This window comes from Panthera tigris, chromosome A1, assembly GCF_018350195.1.
Source record: "Panthera tigris isolate Pti1 chromosome A1, P.tigris_Pti1_mat1.1, whole genome shotgun sequence".
In the NCBI taxonomy this organism is placed as follows: domain Eukaryota; kingdom Metazoa; phylum Chordata; class Mammalia; order Carnivora; family Felidae; genus Panthera; species Panthera tigris.
The window spans coordinates 79,329,966-79,348,518 of NC_056660.1; the positions used below are offsets into that span (position 1 = coordinate 79,329,966).

Here is an 18,553-nt window from a genome sequence, read left to right on the forward strand (position 1 = left end):
ACGTGTCACCTTACTCTCGCATGTATTGTGTCGCTGAGTACCTACTGCGGAGACCAATGAATCTGTAATCTCCCAAGGGCAAGGGGCCTGCCCAGTCACCTCCAGACTCCCTGATACTTGCGTGCGCAGCAGGTGGTGGGCTCCCAAAGACGTTTCCTAGGAGACGCCTGGGGGGGGGGGGGGAGTGCCTGTCTACTGATAAAACAACTCAGTAGTTCACCGTCGACGTAGCAAACCAAGCGTGTTAGATGGGGGCAGCAGAACGCCCATCTCAGCCTAGCCATGCAGATTGCTGTCCATGGCGATTCCTTTCTTCTCCTCTGGAGGTGTTTGTACTTTATCAGTCTCTCCTAGCTTCCAGGTCCGCCTCACGGCCACAGTCCTGACATTTCCTGGCCTTTGTTGTGCTGTGGCACAAACTCTGTTTTCCAAGGACAGGAGCATAATAAAAGCGGATGTGAAAGAAGGGCCAGATGACATCACTGAAAGTATTTGAGGAAGTCCACTCTTTTGAATGTTTACAGTCTCAGCATGTTAGTTGTTTGTAATATGATAAGAGCACTTTTGATACACTGGGGGAATTACAAGCCTTGTTGCTCAGACAGTATTCATGAATTTTTATCTTAGGTTCATAGTGACGGAAAGAGAATAGGAGGTCTTGGCTTGAGTCCCAAGTGACCTTGACTCATTGGTTGACCTTGGGTACCACATTCAGCATAGCTGAGATGCTTAAATTCTGCCTCTGCCAACTATTCACTGAATTTAAAAAAAAAAAAAAAGAATTCCATTATTAAAGAGGAATTGGCATACTAAATTTCCCTCTCAAAATCTTAACTCAGAGAAGCTGGTACCTCACGAAATATTGCCTTTCCGAGGTTAATTCCATGAGCTCTGTATAGATTCATCCTCGTGTGAATGCCTACTGAGCAAAAACCCTAGAAGGATTCCACTGACTCCACAAACAAGAATCTCCCTGAACAACGAGGATGTTCACACTTGCTATAATCACTGGATCTGAACTGCAGGGGAGGGGAGGCTGGCATCTTTTTCCTCTGGGTGAAGCAAAAGAAAGGTTAAGAACATGAGTAGCACATCCTTCCTGCCTTGTGCTGAGCACCGTGGCTAAGCTCCTCCCACGGGTTCATCCGGTTTCCTCCTGACAACCCAGAGAGGTGGGGATGGTGGATTCTACCGGGTTTGCAAACGAGGAAACCAGTGGAAATGTGGGATAGGGGTGACTCACAGGCCACAGCGCTGGGGTGCCAGTCTGCAGCCCGTTTCTCCCTGCAAACATGGTGCCCTGGAGAGCCACTCCGGGTGCGTGCCCGTGCATATGTGCACACCCGAGTGAGACCCAGGAAACAGAACCGTGGCACCCCTGAGGCCCGGGAAGACCCTGTGCTCTTGCAGACACTCCAGACACAGGATAAAAAGTGGGCTAAACTATCCTCATCCACCGGTATTACAGAACCGGCCCCTGAGGGTACCAATGTGTGCGTGCCGATTCTGAATTTGCCTTCTCAGTGGAGGTAAACTCCAAAACTTGGTCTGAACCTAGTGCCTGGGAAATCAGTATTTGGTAAGTCAGTATTGCATTTACTGCTGGACGAGGTCTCCAGGCAGCACAGAAGCCAAGTCTTAGAAGTGCAGTGGCCTACTGAGAAGCACAGAGAGGCAGGGGGTTGGAAACTCACTGTGGGGATATCCAAGCGGATTAATACCCACACGGATAATCTGCACACAGGTAACTAAGGGCCGCCTGCACCAGTCAGGACTCGGACAGAGCTGCTGGCCTCAGAATACATTTCTGCCGTGACTTAAGAGTAGACCTTCATCCCTCGCAGAGAAAACCACTAAGCTCACAGCTAGGGAATCCTAAGTCACTGCTAGTGTGCAAAGGCATACACAGATACCTTCCGAAAGCTGCCCGGCTTGGTTAACTTGGCTGGGTACGCACAAGAGAAAGAGCCAAGCAGAAATGCAGAAATTCTTCCCCAGAAGCCAGGCCAGCAGGTACATAAAAGTGGCTGTGGTTTTGGTATGGACCCTCCTCTGGCCCCAGAGCCGCCGTGATTTGACTCAGATTGATGTCAGGTCTGCAGAGACTTAGCTCCTCTGGTCTAGACTCGAGCCTGCCCAGGCAGACTGCTGTTCCTTGCCTGCCAACACAAACCAGCACCTGCCTTGCCTGGACCAGTCCTTACCAAACCCAAACAGAAATCTCATTGTATCACAAAAGAGCACTGCTAAGGCTCTTTCGTTCCGTTCTTCTTGGATTTTGCCCCCAAATTTAGCATGAGGGGAGGGTTTTAGATAAAACTCTTAACAGGGCATACTTTTCTGGAATAAATAGATGTAGCCACTCCATCGCTCAAGAACAATGTTAAATATTCACTTTTGGCTCCTACGCCGGCACTAACAACATACACGTTTTTATTCATTGCCAGACAATACCAAGAACTGACATGCTGGATAAATAAATAAAATGTAGTGTAGGTAATGTGTGAGGTAATGCAGACACTAAAGGATGTCTTGGGCTGTGTCCCACTAGATGAGCAGGGCATACACAGAACGGTTCACACATATTTGAGGGTGCTTATTCTAAATCGAACATGAGAAGCTATGCTGTGTGTACAGATCCTCATTCCTAGCTATAATCACATAGGTGGCCTCTCAAACAAGAGCTGAAAGATCCCCACGAGTCGTTTTCCTCGACACTGAGGACTGTATCCCCAAGGTGATAAGAAATGACCGAATGACAGTAGCCTTCATCAGAAATAGTCTTTAACGTGGCCGACTCCTTATTCATTGGGTGAAAGCATTGACACAGGAATGAGTAGCAAGTGAGAGGATATGGAAGTACAGTCTGTTTTGCTACAGTGCATTTTCTCCAACTCAGATCCGCCCATAGACGATGGCGGATCAACGGGAGAATGAAGTCAGCCTAGAATGGAGGCCGTGTTGGGTCATGCGTGGTGCTACTCCGGGCATGTGGTTTGCATGCCAAGTGACAGTGTAGCTGGAGGGAAAGTAGATGAACAGTGAACACAGAAAGCTGTCGAAGAATTTAATTCTGTACATGACGCCCAAGTGGTGGCCTTCACTCCCTGGGCTTGGTGGGTCCGTGCCCCTCCCCCGGAGCACCTATTGTGTCCTTCTTCCCAATGTTGGCCATGTGGCTCTTGTTCTCTACAGCTTAGGGGTCTTACCACTTCTTTCTGCCCCCTTCTGTCAAATTACTGCCTTCACTGCTCTTTAAGATGAAGCCCTATAGTTCCCGTAGTATTTCTTTACTGATCAGGGATTTTACATGTCTGTTCAACTGTGCTATTATTTTTACTGGGATTAGGACTAATTTTATTAGTGCCCTGTTACAAAGTCATGCAGGTGTTGAGTGGTCTGCCTCTAAACACTGTTATTTCCCATACAATCTTGTTGGTTTGGCGTGTGATTTTGCAGAAAGTAAAGGCTTTCCAGAAATAGCCCTATGTTGGGTTTTAGCAGAAACACCCACACTTAAACAGAATGAGTAAGGACAAGATGTGAAATCAACACAGGTTTGACTTTGCTGTTCCAGAGGGTGAGTGGCTGTTGTGCTTGAGTGTTTGAGAGGGTCTCGGCTCTGCAGATGGGGAAGGCAAGGCGGGAGGTAGAACATTCCAGGCTGAAGGCACAGCTTGTACCAAGGCGCGTTCCCTGAGGAGGATGGGACCCAGAGGTGTTACGTTCAATGCATTTAAAATCCTTAGCATTCCACCATCGTGGGAAAATATTTTATGAAGCACTCGGTTGGGAGTTGAAATAGGAGACCTTGACAGCCCTGGAGGAGTGGATGGAATGGAACAGCATGTAGACTGGCAGGTGTCAGGAGAAGCAAGGCGGGTAGTCCAGAGAAGCAGGGAGGTGCAGGGACCAGAGGAAGGCCACACACAGAGGATGTACCTTGTGAACTGAGCCTGGGGGGAGCTCTAAAGGACACCAGGAGGAAGTAATTACCCACCTCGCCAGGTGCTTGACCTGAATGTTTGTGTCCTCCCAAAATTCATGTTGAAATTCTAACCCCAGAGGTGATGTGACTGGGAGGTGGGCCTTTGGAAGGGGATTAGGTGGTGAGGGTGAAACCCCCACGACGGGATCAGTGCCCGATAGAGGGGCCCACAGAGCTCTCTGGCCCCCTCTCTGCCTCATGTGAGGACGTGGCAAGGAGATGCTGTCTGTCAATCAGGAATCAGGTGCAGCCCTCACCCGATGCCGAATCTGTTGTTGCCCTGATCCTGGCCTTCCAGCCTCTAGAGCTGGGAGAAATAAGTTTCTGCTGTTTACAAACCACTCGGTTTATGATACTCTGTTATAGCGGCCCAAATGGCCCGAGACTCCAGGCACTAGTGATTAATAAAAGCATGAATGGCGGCATCTACATTAAGGGTAGAGAAGTAGAAGGAGCGGAGGGAGGGTGACTTCCAGAAACTTCTCCATTGACAGACCCACCAAAGATGTCCGGTCAGTAGTCAGGGGACAAATACAAGCATCCAGTATCCCATCTCGTTCTGCCTGCGTGTGTACCTGTGCACTTGGATATGCCAGCTCTGGCGAGGTGGCTGGCGTTGCATACTGGCTCTCAAGTTATGCACTCTGAAGAGCCTGGGCAGTCGCCGAGCGACCACCTTCCTGGGAGAACCCCAGCCTGGGTCCTGCGCTGGCACACTGGTCAACCGGGCGGCGCCCTGGCCTTCGTGAGCCTGGGTAGGTGGCTGAGGAGCCGCCACAGGAGAGTGACAGGGACAGGTAAGGAGGCACCTGTGTGAAGAACTCAACGAGCCGTTTCAAATGCTTGCAAAGAAAGAGAACTCATTCTCGTTTGATACTTGGGAGACTGTGTTTCATTTGTAACTGGAGACCTAGGGAATCCCTGGCAGGAAAAGGTTCAAGAGCAGCCTTTGGAGTCAAGTGAATAAGCTTGAGTTCAAAATAGATTCATAAACGTATCTAAACTGCTAGAAGAATAAATCTTCAGAGGTCTTAGGAGCTGAGACTGTGGCTGCTATAGGTCCCGCGGGAGGCAGCGGATGTGGTGGGAATAGCGAACAGATTCCAGGAAGTCTGTTGCAATCGGAAGTAAAAAGCACCAGAACTCAAGTGGGCTAGGCATTGGGTGATGGGGAAGCACCTGAAAACGGAGGCAGTTTGTACTTGGGACAGGAATCTTTCCTGCTTCGGGCTGGAAATTACCTGCCTTTCCAGGCATCCTCTCTTGGCACTGTGTCGTCTCCTAAGGCTGCCAGTGGAGTCCGCTGACCGCTGACCCCCAGCCTGCATGGTTGCCTGGTTGTGCCTGCCTGCGTCCCGACTACAGCCTGGGCCCTCGCTGTCTAGATGACTCAAGATCAGACAACTCCCAGTCTCCACCCAGCACCTAATAAGGGACCCAGCCATGAGGCCTTGGTGCCTCCTGGCTGAAGGCCAGCTGGGTCCACCAAAAGGACACAGTGAAGGAAGAGGGAGGGGTGCTTCTGGAGAGAGCCCATGTCACCTGCACTCATGGCAGCTTGTTAATGTCAGCACCTGCGCTGACCCCACGCATGCCAGAACCCCCCGGGGGCACCCTGCCCTCCTCGCTGGGGAGGACACACAGGCGGGCTCTGCTTGTCGCCCCAGGAGCAAAGGAGGGTCCCAGGGCACAGCCTGCACAACAGGAGCGGCCACGCCCACCCGTTCCCGCCCGCGTGTCCTCACCTGCAGGCAGGCCCACCCACACGCTGAGATCATTTCTAGCCTTGGGCAACGGGTTTCTAAGGAAGCATTGGCTCATGCAACCTTGGCTGGGCGCTAGCCCTCATTCCTGGCTCTGGGGCCCCCGCCAGGGAGCCAGGCCTGGTCCTGGAAGGTGCGGGAGACCTCATGAACACATCACTGAATCCCCCCAGCAGACCTGGGGCACAGTCATTATTGTCCCCGCTCTGTGCAGAGCGTGCTACAGTTCAGCAAAGTCAGGCCACTTCCCTGCCCAGCCCCTGCCCCCTGCCTCATCGCCAATTCTTCTGGCCGGCCTCTTCCGGGCCTCCCCGGGGCTGCTCTTCCGCAACTCCGACACCTCGCATGCCTCCCTCCTTTGGGCCGCCTGTAGGTGTCCTAAGCACCGGTGATGTAACTCGGGGAAGCGTCTGGCCTCGGCCTTGGGCCTCCCGCACTCCCTGTGGCCGCCAGCAGCCCTCCCCGTCGTGCCTGATTCCTGCTTTGGGGGTCCTCCGGCCAGTCCTACGGCTCAGCGCCCCAGCCCCAGGTCGTCTCGTCAGTAGCGATTCTGTGTGGAAAACACCCCTAGACCTCTGGCTGCAGCGCAAGAGAGGGTGGAGACGTTGGCCCGTTGTTGCTCGTAAAAACATACAAGTATATAACGTCACGTGGCTCGTGGCCGATGACTAGGGGAGGCCTCCCGGGACGTCTGCTGGGCAGGTGAGTCAGCAGGGGTGACGCTGTCCCGCAGGTATTCGCCTGGCCCGAAGTCAGCCTAGACCATCACCCTGAGAGACCGGCGCGTTGTCTGCCCTTTAAACTCATCCTGGCCCTTCTGGTTCTTTTTCCAGCACAGTGCCCTCACCTCCTCCTGTATTCCCCGAGCCCCCAGCCCCATGAGGACAGGCCTGCTCTGGAACTAGCTGGAGTCCGAAACAGGCCCCTGGAGTTGTTGGCTTTACGTGGGTCCGCACTTTTACCCGTCATTTATTTCACCGCCTCTACCTGGTGACAGTCCCAGGACCATTCTGGACTGGCGCATCTATCCTGGGTGCCCTTGAAATGCTTTAAACAAAGGACACTGAATGGGCCGCGTTTCCCACCTGACTTACAGGGAAGGAGGGCTTTGTTCAGTGTGGAGTGGCCGTGGTCCGCGTTTCCTCTGCCATATGCTTTGGCTTGCTAATACCATGTTGGAATTATTTCCTTAATTTCTAAAGCTGCATGTGCGGAAATGGCTTATATTTCCTGTTTTGATAAACTAATAGAATTTTACTGGGAACCTTTTTCCCAAGTTGGCTTTCTTCTTTGTTTTGGGCCTCTTTTTGGATTAAAAGGGTAATTCTATAAAGTCAAGCTTGACCAGACTTGTGACAAAAACAAAGACTTGTATAGATTTTTTTTTTTTTTACCTTAAATATGAAAAAGGACTACTTTTTTTTTCTGCAGTAAGGAATGTCTGTCTTCTGTGTCTGTTAGACTGGGTTATTCAGTAGCCCCCTGCACAGGAAGCCTGGGTTCGATGCTGGGGGCAGTCCGGCGGTAAAATATCTGTAAATTCCCTACAGAGACTTGCTCTTTTTGGCTGGAGGTATATTGGCTGAGAAAGACTTTCTTGGACAAGAAGTTTCTTGGAATATGTGGAGGACAAAATATTCTTTGTTTTAGGACAAATGAGTTTTGTTCTTGGGTCTTCATATAAATTTGGTTAATACTCATTTCTTATGTGCAATTTGAGAACAATGCCCAGCATTTTTACTTGTTTCATTTGTAAATATTGTATCAACCTTACACAAGACTCACATCTGCAGAAACCTGGATCTGTGTCCGCGGGTTTGCTCCCTTAATATACATGGACGGTTCACACTGATGGTTACAGAAATAGCTGGTCTTCAAGAGTCCAACTCTTTTGTGTGCTTTATTTCCTGGCATTCAGATTGTTATTTAAACCTATTTTTAAATTTCCTAAATATGAGGACAAATCTGCCACTGGGAGAAGTGAGAAAAGCCATTTTCTCGCTGGTTAGAAGGGGACCGCTCCTCAGACACCTCCAGAAGAATGTGTCTGTTGGGCTGGGCGGTAGAAGAAAGCCTTTCCTCTCTGCCTAATGCTATGTGATACCCAGGGAAGGTAGCATGGTTCTCCGCTCCCCTGATGTGAGTCGATTGCTCAGATAAGAGGCCGGGCCAGCCGCACATGGGACCGGATGTTCCCTTAATCCCGCAGCTGTGTCTACACATACCTACTCCGACGAGACTGGGTTCCATTTATAGATGGCAGAGAAGTCTGTTGGCAGCCACAGAGCCCGTGGCTCAAGGCAAGAAATTCTCTGCTTGAACCTGATAGATGCCGGATCCAGGAAGCTGGAAACTGGCCTTCTTAGAAGATTCCGTGACCCCTCTTCTCCCAGAGACAAAAGACTCCCCAAGGAATGGATCTTGCACGGAGGGGGATTTGGATGTGTCTAGGATGAACTGAAGGGCCATGCAAATACACATATTTTTAAATCTGTCTAAATGGAATGACGCCAAAATGGAGATAAGGTTCTAAAGAAAATAATTTCCATATAAAAAGCTGACCAAAAAAAAAATCTCTTGCTCAGAGGCCTCCACGTTGCCCCCAGGAACAATGTCAGTGGCATTCCACTTGAGCAGACTATCCAAGGTTTCTAGAAAATTTATCTGTGCCTTTACATTGCCAATTGGCTCTTAGGCATTCCAGGTCATTTGTAATTCCTAGAATTTCAAGTTAGCACAATAAGGCTGGCTACCAGTTCAGGGCAGGGTAAAATTCAGAAGAGAAGAGTCTAACAGGATGTTCTGCATAAGGAAGAGAGAACTGAACGTCTTTTTGGCACGGTGATTGATGAGGAGCTCAGCTACGGAGCCCTGAGTGCCCAGAGCCTCCCTATAAACAGGCCCCAGGTGGCTGGGGTCAGAGGGAGTCTGGGGATGGCACTCTTCTAGAACAACATGCCTGAGTCCACTTTGGGTGTGGAAGCATGGAACCCGTGGGGAATATTCTTCCTGCTCCACTGGAGGGCGTGGCTTCACGGGAGGCCGCTGCAACATGGAGAGTGTGTTGGAAAGTGGGTCCTGATGCAGGACCTCTGAGGTGGAGCCTGCGTTCCTAAGTAATGCCCAGGCGACACGGGCGCTGTGTCCACGGAACGCGCTGAGGTGCCGAGGGTCCAGACGGGGACGGTAGCGTTTCAAGTGTGGGCTGATCACCTCTTAGACGTTACATCCAAGGCAGGAGGTGGGAGCCCCAGCCTGCAATCTATCAACCCCCTTTCCACACCCCTGCCCCGCCCACCCTGTGGCGTGGGCCCAATACAGCCCCAAAGGAAGGAGCCCAGCTAAGTCAGGTTCCTCCGTGACCGTGACTGTGACCGGGCCTCCCTGACTCTTCCTCCCACAGCCCCTCTTCTTCATGGCACTCGCCATAATTTAAAGTATGTAGGTTCCCTTGCTTGTTCACTGAATTTTCTTGTCAACTGGTGCGTGTCGTCTACTCCCCACTTTACACCCATGGCCCATCGCCGTGCTCGGCCCAGAGTAAGCCTTCGGAGAAGAATAAAGGAAGGAACCAATGAGTGGATTTAAACTATCTCCAGGCCCCCTCCTGTGGTCATGTTTGCCAGGAATTGGGGGGGTGGGAGCTCTCTCACTGCTGCAGCTGAGGGAGGGGGTTTCCCTGATCCCTCCAAGCTGGGAGGCACATGGCACCGGCTCCTGTATGGTTCCGGAGCCTGGGAGGGGGCAGTTTCTGCGTGAGTACGAGGACCTGTGAACGCGTGCGTGTCAGATTCAGGCATTCTCAAGGGGGTGGAGGCCCTTCCCGGTTTGCGTGGATCTTCACCATAACTGGTCCCATTTGCGAGTCCTGCTCTGCCCAGGGATGAAGGACGTCCAGACAAGCTCAGCTGAGTGGGTGTAACGTGCTCCATGACAGTGGACACTTTCCATACCTCAAGCAGGGTCCCCAGGAGCCTCCTGGCCCTGGGAACAGGGTCTCCTCTGTGGACGTCGAGATGCTGAGTGCAGTGACAGGCACAGCTGCAGGGGGCCGTAAGGGGTGGAGGACAGAGTGCGGAAATCTTGCTGTACAGAATGATGCCCATGGGAATTCAGACTTGACGTGAGAATTTACCTGATGGTCCCCAGGAATCTCGGAGCCACAGACGGAAAGCATGACTTCCTAGAGACACTGAGTTTGAAGGCCTAGACCCAGGCCAACCTGCCATCTTCAAGGGTGGTGGACGGACTCTTGAGTTGAGTGCGCGGTCAGGGGAAACTGGCCATCTTTACCAGGGAGGTGACAGGAAGGATCGTGGTTCGTCTCTGAGTTGCATTGAGCAGTCGAATCAAGGCGGTGACCCAAGGGCTCAGAGCGTGGGCAGCGGCTGGTGGGAGCCCTTCGTGTTCTGTTCGGGGACATAGAGGACCCACACAGCAGTTCACAGACTCTTCATCCGGGGTCCTCAGGAGGGCATTCGTATCCTGAGAATGTTTCAGAGCCCACGTCCCGTCAGGGAATACCAAGGCTCAGGTCTGAGACTTGTTCAGTGTCTAAGAGATGTCTGGAGCACACGCTGTGCTCTAATAAATCCTTGTGTGCATCCTGGAGTCTGACACTCCAGTTCATGGTACTTGGAGCTCTTAGATACCAGGATTCATGAGGTTCCCTCTGCAGGATGTGCAAGATGCCAGGTGTCGATGGGAAAATACACACACTCACGCACACCACATCACATCACACACATAGGCACACGGGGCTGGCATCTCTATGATGGAAGTTGGCTGTGGCTTGTACAGGGAGGCCTGCCTCTCCATGACCTATCATTCCTCACCTCCTGAGACAGGGTACCCGAGCCATGGCACACGGTTGAGGAAGTGTCAAGATTGGGAGTTATCAGACCTACAAGTCCCAGCTCCAAAGCAAAGCGGCACTATTGAATTTCAAGCAGGTTATGAAGAACTCACCTCTGTAACTAAGTCCAGTGTATATCCTAAGCCTAGGACAGAAAGTCTGTTAGATCGATTCAAAACCTTCAAAATCATTTCAACCGTTGATTTATATCCAGGGATTTGGCAAGCGGGCTTAAAATCAAAATTAAAAATAGCCTCTCAAATACCAGATGGAGAATGTAAGTTTATGCTTCACCCTTCAGACTGAGGAGTCCCCCTACCCTTTCCAGACAACTGGCAAATGAATTACTGTGTGAACCAGGGACACCTGCCAAGCCACCTATTCACATCCCAGTCGTATGTAATATGAAGCAGAAATATGGTGACCCCTCTAGACGTCTCCCTTTGGCATTCAGGGTAATCCGTAAAACCAATGGCTTAGCATGGAGCTGGACTGACAAAAACCAAATATTCAAAATCGTGGGATTTTAAAATGAGCCCCACTAGAGACGAACATTGAAGCCATAAAAAAAATGGCAAATACCTAGAAACATACTTTGAGGGCCTGGAAGGATTTTAAATGTGTTTACTTTTACACTGTGGAACTCAAAGCTATTCTCACAGGAAGATAAGCAAGGGATCCAAAAGGCTTCGAGGTGTTGGTCTGAGATTCTCAGATTTGTTTGAATCCTTCAGAGTAGTGACTGATGCATCAGAGACTAGAGTAGGTAAAGGGCTGTTGGAGGGACACAAGATCCCTCTTGTAGAAAGTTGCTAGCCCTGGAAAGGAATTTATCATGTCTACAAAAAGAGCATTGAGTAGTTATTGTGATCTTGGGTAAACTCCAGCCAGATAGTTTTGAGTCAGAGTTCACTTGTGTGCCCATCCAAGGCTGCATGTCCAGGAAGACTGTCACAGACTAGCAGATGTCACAGAGGTGGCCAAGGCAACACCGTGTCCCTTTCCACATGAGTATCAGTACCAAGCCAGGAATGGGGAAGATTCTGGCTGACGCTCTAGCACAAGAAACAGAAAGCTTAATGGAGGGAGTCCCCAGGTGACCATCCTGTTTAGTCATTGAGACTTAACTTAGAAGAGAATGGGACAGATGTGGCAAAATGCTCTTGTATGTAAAGTTGGAACGATCTGTTTTCTGGGGAGTGTTGCGTGCATGGTAAAGTTTGGCTTGGCGCTCACCGGAAGCCGACCACTTCCAGAGCCCCTGGAGTATCAGTGCCTGACAGCCGGGCAGTCTGGCCCAGGGTGACGTGCCAGACAGGGACTCCCCTGCTTGCTGCCACTGTAACTCACCTGTCATGCAGATGGGAGAGACAGGGCTCATTAGGAAGGGGAGAGAAGAGGTCAACCTAATTGTCATGTCCGTCCCACTCAAAATGTTTAGTACTGTCAGTGGTCTGAAAGGAAGGGCTCAGACATGGTCCAAAGTCCAAGTCCTTTCTTTACCTGAAATACTGAGATCAAGGGCAAGAAATGCCTTGGAATCCCATTGGAATTGTCCAGGCACAGAGCTCCCTGACTTACTCACTTCATTGAAGAGTTCTGTCTCGGCATCTGACAAAAAGTCTGCGAAATCCTCGCGAAAGCCCCTTCCGTCCATCCCCTCCTCCCCCCGCAGACCAATGGGTCTCACAGAACAAAGGGACAGGGTGTCCTCTGCTGGCACCACCGGGGATGTCGAGAACCTCTGTGGCAGAGGTGAGGGTTTGCACCTCCTGACAGGTGCATTTGCGAGGTCCCCCTCCCCATTGGAAGCCCCTCTCCCTTTAGTTCAGCAGGATCCCTGGTGTATGATGGGGGCCCAGCATTGAAGGTAGCCCAATCCTGCTCACCCTGAACCCCCCTCCTCTGGGATGCACACCCCACATTTCCCAGAGAACGAAGGGCCGCCTCCTGTGTGCCTGAGTTCCTCCTTCACTCTGAACTACTTAACAGAGTGTCCTTACAGGCTCACTTCACACGGAATCCTGCACTCAGGGAATGTTCTCCCTGACTGTCGAGACCCAGGACGTAGCTCGGCATCTGGCATTTATCACCTTTAAAAGGCACAGTGACCATAGAAGGCACAACACCAAGAGGGACCCTCATGTAAATTCTGGAGTCTGGGCAGTGAGGACTCGTCACTGCAGGCTCATCGACTGTGACAAATGTGCCACTCTGCAGGGGAAAGTTGATAGTGGGGAGGATGCATTGGGGGGAAGGGGAGGAGGGGGGGACAAGAAATCTCTGTACCTTTTGCTGTGGGCCTAAAACTGCTCTAAAAATTAAAGTCTATTTGCTTATTTTTATTTTTTTAAGTTTATTTCTTTATTTTGAGAGAGTGGGGGGGGAGGGGCAGAGAGAGAGAAAAAGAGAGAGAGAGAGAGAGAGAGAGAGAGAGAGAGAGAGAGAAAAAGAGAGAGAGAGAGAGAGAGAGAGAGAGAGAGAGAGAGAGAGAGAATGAATCCCAAGCAGGCTCCGCAACATTAGCACAGAGCCAGACGTGGGGCTAGAGCTCACGAACTGTGAGATCAAGGCCTGATTTGAGACCGAGAGTCAGACACTCAGTGGACTGAGCCCCCCCAGGTGCCCCGAAGTCTGTTTGTTCTGAATAAAGACCGCGTGGCCGGAGTTGGACCTCCTCTCAGCAGATGCTGTTGTGACACCTGCTGTAGCCGATGGTGTTTGGACTAACGTTTTCTTCGTGTTATTCTTGCAGGGCGTGAAGAAGTTCGACGTGCCCTGCGGGGGCAGAGACTGTAGCGGGGGCTGCCAGTGTTTCCCTGAGAAAGGAGGGCGGGTAAGTCACACCGTCGCCATCAACCTCTCTTCCTTATACTCGCACCTAAACCCAAGCGCCTTAAACCACGTGATTAAGTCAATTGCGTACTTTGCTGAGAAGTTTAACACAGACGTGTTCTTCCGTATCAGAACAAGCAATGATACGAGGCAAAGTCTGGTCAATTTATGCCACTTTCCGCACAAATTGAGAACAATGACAACTTTCTTACACATCTTTTCTCTTATTAATTGTTACGAAGGGCGTCTTCTACTTGTGAGATTGTATATACACGCGTGTGTTACATAAAGCAGACATGGTTGTGTCTCCCCCCTCACGGTATAGATATTCTGATATTCTAGAGGGCACAAGCATCCTGCCATGGAGAATAATTCTCCCTTTTAAAATTATTCCACTCATCCCCTGAATATCCTTTCTGTAGTGCGTTTCATCAGATGAGTCAGGGAAAAAAGGTCACCCCGCATCGGAACCCAAAATACGGACTGATACTGGGTTCAGTATGTTGAAGTGACTGGCTTTCCCGTTGCCATTAAAGCTGATGTTTGGGTCTTGGCGTTACTGATTTCAAAAAGAGATTGTTTATATTTATCGGTGTAAGCCCATTTTCGCGTGGGGACCATATAGCGTTTTATGACACAGAGTGTTTTGAGGCTTCACGTCTTGGGATCGTGTTTCCCCATGGGGCTCCTGCTCGTCCACCAGGGGCCAGGTCGTGAGAGGCGGCTGGGACGTGTTGCCTGCATTCCCTCTTGCTGTGGGAATTCCCTCTGACAGTGCTCCTCGGGCGTTCCAAATGCGTCTCCCCACCCCGAATCCTGAAGTCAGTGCTGACGGTCCCCACTCTCCACTCCCACACCCCAGAGGGAGGACGCGCCTCAGCGGAGCTCGGTGGGGCCAGTCTGCGGCTGGCTGGACGTTGTGCCCTCTCCTACCCGAGTCCCCTCCACAAGTCAAACATGTAAAATCTGTGATTGATAAGGAACCCCTTCACAAAGGTGCTGGTCTCACTACCATGGGACTGACTAACCGTCCTCTCAGGGCCGAAGACCACCATAGAGGAGGCTTCTTGTCACTCGCCCAGAGCTTCCGTCCCTACGTGCTATGTCCTTCATGAGTTATGGTCCTCAAGACAGTTGTTGCTGTTGTTGACTCAGTAAAGTTTCCTCTGCTTGAAATGGGGACGTCGTGCTTTAAAAATTGTTAATCGAGCGAGGGATGCCTGGGTGGTTCAGTTGGTTAAGCCTCCAACTCTTGGTTCTGGCTCAGGCCATGATCTTACATGAGTTCACGGGATCGAGCCCCATGTCCAGCTCTGCACGGTCAGCATGGAGCCTGCTTGGGATTCTCTCCCTCCCTCTCTCTCTGTCCCTTCCCTGCTCTCACATGCATGTGCACCCTTTCTCAAAATAAATAAATAAATAAACTGAAAAATAAAAAAAGATTTGCTAATCAAAGATTATGCATCAGCATTTAACAAGGATTAAGTATTTTTTAAACATATGGAAGCCATTTCATGAGATTGAAACCCCCTGGGTCCATTGCTATCGGTTTTCCCAGTGCCACTTCCGGGTCAGGGATGACCATTGCCTGACGCAGAGCCTCCCCTCCCCAGGGCCTGGCCTGGCCCGGCCGAATATGGGCAAGGGGAAGAAGATACATTAATGGTTTACAAATATCTGTGGGACTCGCCTGTGTAAGAGGGAATTCAACTCCAGAGAGACACTCCGGAGAGACTCTGCATTTTTCTCCACGTGATCAGCCAAACAGAACCCACACAGAGCAGAAGGTTACTTTTTCACTTTTTATGATTGCTTAATGCAGAACCAATATGGTAACATTTCCCATAACAGTTTTATACAAATTTTGTTCTTCAGTAAAGATAGTTTGTTCTGATTATTATTTTTTTAAATTCAAGGATAACTAACATGCAGTCTCTGTTAGTTGCGGGTGTACAATATAATGATTTAACAATTCTACGCATTTCTCTGTGCTCAGTCCCCTTTATCTGTCTCACCCCTCCCCCACCCACTTCCTCTGGCGACCACCAGTTTGTTCTCTGTATTTAAGGGTCTGCGTTTTTTTTTTGTTTATCTCTTTTTTTTTGTTTGTTTGCTCATTTGTTTTGTTTCCTAAATTCCACATGAGTGAGCTCATACGGCATTCGTCTTTCTCCAGCTGATTTATGTCACTTAGCATTGTATTTTATTTTACTGTGCAGGACCATCTACGTAGTTATGTGCTCTTACGGAAAGCCAGGGGTCTTCTCAGAGTGGTTATGAGGAGGGGGGATTTCTAAGGGTCCCTAGGTCTCTCTAAGTCAGTAAGTTGGCACTGAGGGCTTTTAATTTCCCATCATCCCTCATCCACAGCATAGCCTGACACTGTTTCTGTACGTGAACAAGTAGATAATTGACCCTTTCCAGTTAATTTGGTTAACGCGAGTAATCCAGAGCCCCGAGTGAGTTTGACCTGCCTCTAGTTCTTCAGACAGATTATGATAACATTAAGATGAGATGTGACAGCTGTGTGAGTATTCCTCAAGAGACAGAGCCACGTGGTAGCCCACTTTGGGGCCTGGCCTGTGGGACCCACCACATGTAGCGTTCAGACTGCGTTTGCCCCCGTCTTCACACTGCCCAGCCCTCCACGCTGCAGTGGACCTTACAGACACAAGTTGGGTTGTCTTAGTCAGCTCCAGGGCTGCCCCGGTGACCCAGGTGTGCCACTGGATACTAGTCAACAAGATGATAGACAGGCTGATGGTCAATGGGAAGAAAAAAGTTACAGAGGAGAGAGAAATGGCACCATTTATCATGTTCTATGGGGTGAGCCTGTATTAGTGGAGATACCTGTTGTTAGAACCATTACGTCTACCTCATTAGTGTGCTTGCTAAGGCGCGGTACCCGTTTCAGTTCCAGAAGCCTGGTGTATGTACACTAAATATTTGTTAATTAACAAATTTACCCAGATGTGTTCCTGTAGACGGCAGGGCTATTTCTGTCTTACTCTCGGATTGATAATATTTTTTAAAAGTAATGTCATGCATAAAAATAGCAGTTGGACAGAGTCTGCTGTTAGAGAGCTGAGTGCATACTTTGTTCTTTCCCACAGCTCCCCCAGGGTCCCTTGCCATATATTTTCCCCACGGCGCTTCTGGAGCACAGATGACAATGCCTCGCTGCAGAGCTCTGTGCTCCCTGGGCCCTGGGCAGCCCGGCCTTATATGGGCACAGGGTAGAGTTCACTTGTTCCTCACCATGGTGACAGCCGACATCAGAAGCTGTATGTTACTGGATAACTTTTGGACTCGAAGCAGAAATCACAAACGCACTGTGGATTCTGATTCCGAATGAATTCTCATGTTACCGAATGAATAAGCTCAGTGTGAAACGTGTGCAGCTTCCCCAGCCCTCGCTGGGGGCTGGTGGGTCATAGCAGGGAGAAGACTGTTCTCACAGGCAGGGCCGTCCAGCCCTGTGGAAAAACTATGCCACCAGCCGCCAGGGTGTGGAGGGCAGGAATTGCGGCCCCACTCTTCACTCCCTGGGCAGAGCTGGGAGGTGTGGAGGGGTGCTCTGGGCCCTGTTCCCTAGTTCACACGTCAGGGAAGGAGAACAGTGACCTGGGGCGGGGGGCAGGGGGGTGGTAAGTGACCTGCTCCAGTGTGGTCCAGAACACAAGTCAAGTCTTCAGACTTCGATGAGTAATCTTTTGTGCCTGCCTCTTCCCAGATGGTAGCCTACATGGAGGAGATTCTCTGTGGATGGAAGGAAAGGACACAGGCCAAATGAGAGGGGTCCTGGCCCTCTCTCTGCATGAGTTAGGATGCTCTGGTCAGTTCTCCACCCTTCCCTTCAGTGGTTCAGTGAGGGAAGCAGAACTTTGAGAAAAGAACTGGTACTTTTTTTAAAAGTTTATTTATTTTGAGAGAGTGAGAGCAGGGCAGGGGCAGAGAGAGGAAGAGAGAGAGAATCCCAAGCAGGCTCTGTGCTATCAGGGCAGAGCCCGATGCGGGGCTTGATGTCACAAGCAATGAGATCATGATCTGAGCCAAAATCAAGAATCAGACACTTAACCAACGGAGCCACCCAGGTGCCCCTAAATGAATTGATAATTTATTGCTGTTTGAGGGTCTGTATATAAAATAAACTATTGGATACCTGGGTGGCTCAGTCAGTTGAGCATCCGACTTCAGCTCAGGTCGTGATCTCAGGGACCGTGAGTTCGAGCCCCATGTCGGGCTCTCTGCTGTCACCGTGGAGCCTGCTTGGGATTCTCTGTCTCCCTCTCTCTCTGCCCCTCCCCAGCTCGTGTTCTCTCTCTCTCTCTCTCTCTCTCTCTCTCTCTCTCTCTCTCTCTCTCTCTGAAAAATAAATAAACATTAAAAAATACAATAAACGATTGTGTATATATTGGAGTCATTAAAAGTTGTAAGTCCTGACTCACCGATATCGTACAGGGTGACAGGCACAACGGAAGCCGGCCAACTAACTTCTCCGAGCCCTCTGCCGCCAGTGGTCCTACGGTCACCGGCCCCAGACACAGCTGCCCAGCCCCTTCGCCTGTTTCTAGTCATTTTACTCTTTCTTCCTTCATATATTTTATATTTTTCTTTCTTTCACGGGGTGGAAGTCTGTTGGATGGAAAGCATTAGAGTTCATTTCTGTCGCAGAACTTCCATCAGAACAGCGGGACGCACCAGGTAATACAAAAATCACTAGTAGAGACAACAGCGAGGAGAGCCGGTGAGGCATCCGACTCAACAAATAAAGACATCTTTGTCTTTGCTCATTAACTTACCTAGAGGTTGTGAAATTCTCAGGTTTTTCCAACGGAGGTCAGTTTTAATTCATTATTTCAGTTCCTTAGACAGGCTCGTGTTCCCCCAGCCCTTTGACTTTTGACCATAAACTCGGGTCGGATAGCTTACTGCAGCTTTTCGTGGCATCAGCCTTCACAGGGCACCTGTTTCCCCAGACAATCAGATATTTTAGAGATTGGTAAGCACCAAGACTCTGTTAGGTCCAAATTGTTGGGAATTACGGAGATGGTCGGGCTACGGTGAGAAAAAGAGAACCCACAGCTTTGGTTCTCAGAGCTCTGTCCTCAG

The 18,553-nt window shown here is 50.2% G+C and overlaps 1 protein-coding gene across 2 annotated transcripts in view; it reads left to right on the forward strand.

Moving 5' to 3' along the window:
* The window catches only part of COL4A2 (collagen type IV alpha 2 chain), a 173,947-nt gene that overhangs the window by 33,627 nt on the left and 121,767 nt on the right, over positions 1-18,553 (forward strand). For both annotated transcript variants that reach the window (XM_042980099.1, XM_042980091.1), the window contains exon 4: positions 13,362-13,442. In XM_042980099.1, coding sequence (XP_042836033.1) covers positions 13,362-13,442 — 81 coding nt within the window. The remainder of the gene's footprint in view (positions 1-13,361; positions 13,443-18,553) is intronic.